The sequence below is a fragment of the Poecilia latipinna genome, unplaced genomic scaffold (genome assembly GCF_001443285.1).
Source record: "Poecilia latipinna isolate Pla-1442-1.1 unplaced genomic scaffold, P_latipinna-1.0 Scaffold900, whole genome shotgun sequence".
Lineage (NCBI taxonomy): Eukaryota > Metazoa > Chordata > Actinopteri > Cyprinodontiformes > Poeciliidae > Poecilia > Poecilia latipinna.
This window is the reverse complement of record NW_015113516.1, coordinates 76,028-79,892: the sequence shown is the minus strand read 5'-3', so window position 1 is coordinate 79,892 and position 3,865 is coordinate 76,028. Positions and strand designations below refer to the sequence as shown.

At 39.8% G+C, this 3,865-nt stretch overlaps 1 protein-coding gene across 1 annotated transcript in view; it reads left to right on the top strand.

Annotated features, from left to right (window-relative positions):
- The window catches only part of LOC106957392 (voltage-dependent calcium channel gamma-1 subunit), a 17,372-nt gene extending 16,419 nt beyond the window's left edge, over positions 1 to 953 (top strand). The window contains exons 3-4 of the mRNA XM_015048716.1: positions 410 to 556; positions 658 to 953. Coding sequence (XP_014904202.1) covers positions 410 to 556; positions 658 to 890 — 380 coding nt within the window. The 3' untranslated portion in view covers positions 891 to 953. The remainder of the gene's footprint in view (positions 1 to 409; positions 557 to 657) is intronic.
- The last annotated feature ends 2,912 nt before the right edge of the window (positions 954 to 3,865 follow it).

The window sequence follows — 3,865 nt, the reverse complement described above, 5'->3', positions numbered from 1 at the left end:
TTGGAAGGGTGAACAACAAAAAAAAAAAACAAAAAAAAAAAAAAAAAAAAATCCAATTAAAAAACAACAACATCGTAATTGTCACTTCGGGCTGCAGTGTGAACGTAGCCTTAGAGAGAGAAACGTGTGCTAGCTTCAAGCTTTCTTATTCAGATCTGACCAATATTTAAAAAACATGTTCAAACATAGTCCAAACACCTAGAAACTAGATTTATATATAGGTTTACAATCAGATAACCTCAGTGTTGTTAGGTAGCTATAGGGTTGTTGGACATCAGTATGTTTTCTAAATACTAGGGATTCTCTTGATGCCTTTTTCTCTTATGAGCTTCTGAAGCTGTTTGTTTATATTTTAACTCCCTCTCCCCCGCCTCCTGCTTTTTTAAAATGTATTTATTTTTCCTTCCAGAGTACAACATTTCCGCCGCAGCCATCTCCATATTCAGCCTGGCCTTTATGATCCTCGGATCTCTGTGTCTGCTCGGGTCGTGCACTGGTAAAGGCAAAGGAAGGGACTACCTTCTCAAACCCGCCGGAATGTTCTTTGCGTTCGCAGGTCGGTTCCGTTCACCTTCTCCAGCAGCCTTCACAGTCCACACACACCTAAAGTTTTACGCAGACCATCCCGCTCACACCCTACGCCTCTCTTGTCTTCAGGCATCTGCGCTTTCATCTCGCTGGAGGTGATGCGTCAGTCGGTGAAACGCATGATCGAGAGCGAGGAAACTATTTGGATCGCGTACTACTACGCCTGGTCATTCGCCTGTGCCTGCTCTGGCTTCGTCCTCCTCTTCCTGGCTGGCATCGCGCTCCTCGTCCTCTCCATGCCTCAGATGCCCAGGAACCCCTGGGAGACGTGCATGGACGCCGAGCCGGAGCAAGTAGAGTGATGCAGGCCAACCGAACGCAGCGGTGAATCTCTTTCTTGCGGTTTTCCAGTAAAAAAAAAAAAAGAAACATGTTGTTGGTGTTTGCGCATCATAGTCGTCTCTTCGAACAGCAGTTGAATGAGGCCTTTTGTGAGAAGGCTAATGTGTTTTCATGACCCTTATGCACGTCCGGAGTGAACACAACCGGAAACACAATTCACATGCTGTTTTTTTGTGTACAGCTCATCATTTACCGACATCCTGTTTGTTTGTTTTGATCAATTATACCCATGAATCATTCTTGATGTGTCCATGGTCTTACACCCATATATGTACCTTTTTTTTTACAAAAACGGCCCTAAGGATTTTTCTAGAACAAGTCTGACGTCACAGTAATTTCAGCTTCAGCGCCACATAATATACACCTTTACAGGAAAGGTTATGTACTTTTAATGGCGTCGCCATTAAAATGCTCACCGACAATGTCAAATAGGCATCTCAAGGATTATTCAAAGAAGCTTTACAGATAAGAGAATGGAGGGGAAAAAAGCTGACTCTAAGAAGAAGTTTTCGTGTGTGTCTGTGTGTGTGTGTGTGTGTGTGTGTCAGACTGAATGCTAAACACTCCCACAGTCTGCAGCACCAACCATGTTGGAAAAGGTTCAGCTTTAGCAGGTGCACTGCGCATACATACCAGGCCTTTTACTGATCCACGACCCAGACAAAATGAAGAAAGTTTTATTTATACCAAACACGATTAACCTTCTTAGCATTCAAATCTACAGTAATTATATTTATGTAATGTGTGCTGGTCTGTTTTTTGTGGGAAAAAAACAAAAAAAAAAACAGCAGATTATTTATACCCTAGAAGATCAGGATATGCAGAAAAAGAAGTGCTGCAAGTGACACTTTGTCCCTTAAAGGGATACTTTGGATGTTTTGAAGTGAAGTAAACAAATCGTCAGAGTTGTGATAAGCAAGCAGTTTGTTAGTCGTACAAACAGTTTAGCTCGAACTACCTTACCGTTGTTTTAAAGTGCTACAAACCCACTAAAATAGTGCAACCTTCACTGCTCAGAGGGGTTCTTTCCTTGCGTAGATTCTCAGTAACCTTACTTCAGGGGTGGAGAAAAAGAAACTGGTTTATTTTGTTTTTTATGAACACAAAACTTTCTGACATTCAAGAAATGTAACCAGAAACTTGTACAGACAATGTGGATGATGTGACTGAGAAAGCCTCTGCATTCGTTTTGACTTTGCTCGACTTCACACTGGAAATGCTTGGGGATCACATGCGTAAAGGTGACCAGTGTGAATGTTAACTTAACCTTTTATACAGAACTCCGGTGTAACGTCAGAAACTGACTGCATCGTTCTGTCAGAGCTGCAACAACCAGAATCTCAACCTTGCTCAGGGCAAAAAATGTAGTTATTTTCAGTAAGATCTACTTCAGCTTGATTTGTTGCTCTCTTAATCTTTGCTTAAAAATGAACGGTATGCAGCTGTAGGAATGTGTTTGGATGAAATCATTCATTTATATTAGTTCTCTAAATTGTTGCTGCTGTGTTATGAAATAAAATGGTCACATTTCAGGGTAAATGTTACCATAATGTGATGCGTTTCTTTTTCTCTATACAGCATGCAGTTGAATAAGCTTTGGAATGGCGTCGATTCTGTATTTCTTACTCGTTACAAATTTCTAAGGAAATAAAATAAATAAAAAAATTGACACATTTTGTATCACTTTGTACGGATGCGAGTTCTTTCAGACCCATATTTGCTGCTGCATGTCTAAGAGTCATCGGATGTTTCAGATCAGGATGTTTCAGGGTTTTTCTAAAAAGCCAAAAAAAAAGAAGAAAATCAAGAAAACTGTCGAATTTGCATTTTTTGCTTCAAATTATCATAATTAAGGAAAACGAGGAAGAAACACAAAATTGTGTATTCAGTCTTCGAGATGCAGCTTCTTCTTGGATCTGCGGTTTCCAACCTTCTGAATCACAGCGCCCGTCCACTCAGCTCCTTCAGACTAGCCAGTAGCAATTAGCAAACACTTGTTGAAGCTGCACATCTACTGAGCTCATTATCCGAACTACCTTTCCCTGCAATGCTGGTAAAAACATTGTTAAAGGGTTAATAGAGGAGCTCTTTCTGAAGGCAGAGTTTCAGAAAGAACAGGAGTTTTTAAAGAGACAGGGGCCCAATTTCAAGGCATGTAATTACAATGTGAAATGTCTTTCAAGTCATATCCTCCTTACTACCAGTAGTTCATTTTTGTCCTCTGTAGAATATCTCCCACCCCCTGCATTCTACTGAATGAATTCATTTTGGTATCTGTAGGGGACATTTAGGGCTTTTCAATGATGCCACATGTGAAGGGGTGGGACTTTTGTATGTACCTTTTTCTAATTCATAAAAATGGCGTTCAGCAGTAATAACACATTTTATGGGACAAGACAAAGTAAGTGCATAAGACCTTTTATTACCTTACAAAGACTGTGGGACTTAATAAAAATGGTGATTGGACAATATTTTGTTTCCTGGTAGGAGGATATTTGATACATACAGCACTTTTATAACTGTGAAGGCAACAGTTACTTGATTGTGCTACAAAATAACACCATGTGCCTGGAAAACGCATTATACCGCCCCTTTAAGAAATGAGTTGGCCAACTGTAAGCAGGAATGTGTTTTTTAAAGATCTTGAGTCCTGGTTTAGATTATAAATTCAGTAGAAAAGTTATTTGCACTATTTTACTTTTGTTTGAACACTTATGGCAAAGCCAGACTACTGCTGGATGTACACTTTGTGAGATTTTCAGTCTCCCAAACAGCTTTATGTCTCGCACAACTCGAGCACAAAGATGCCTTTATGTCGCCTCGTTCCGCACAGGCAGAGTGAGAAGAAGGAAAAAAAAAAAAGAGAGAAAACTCGAGCAGTTTCAATAAAAACACTTTAATAGAGAAACAATTAAAAAAAGAAAAGAAAACCTTT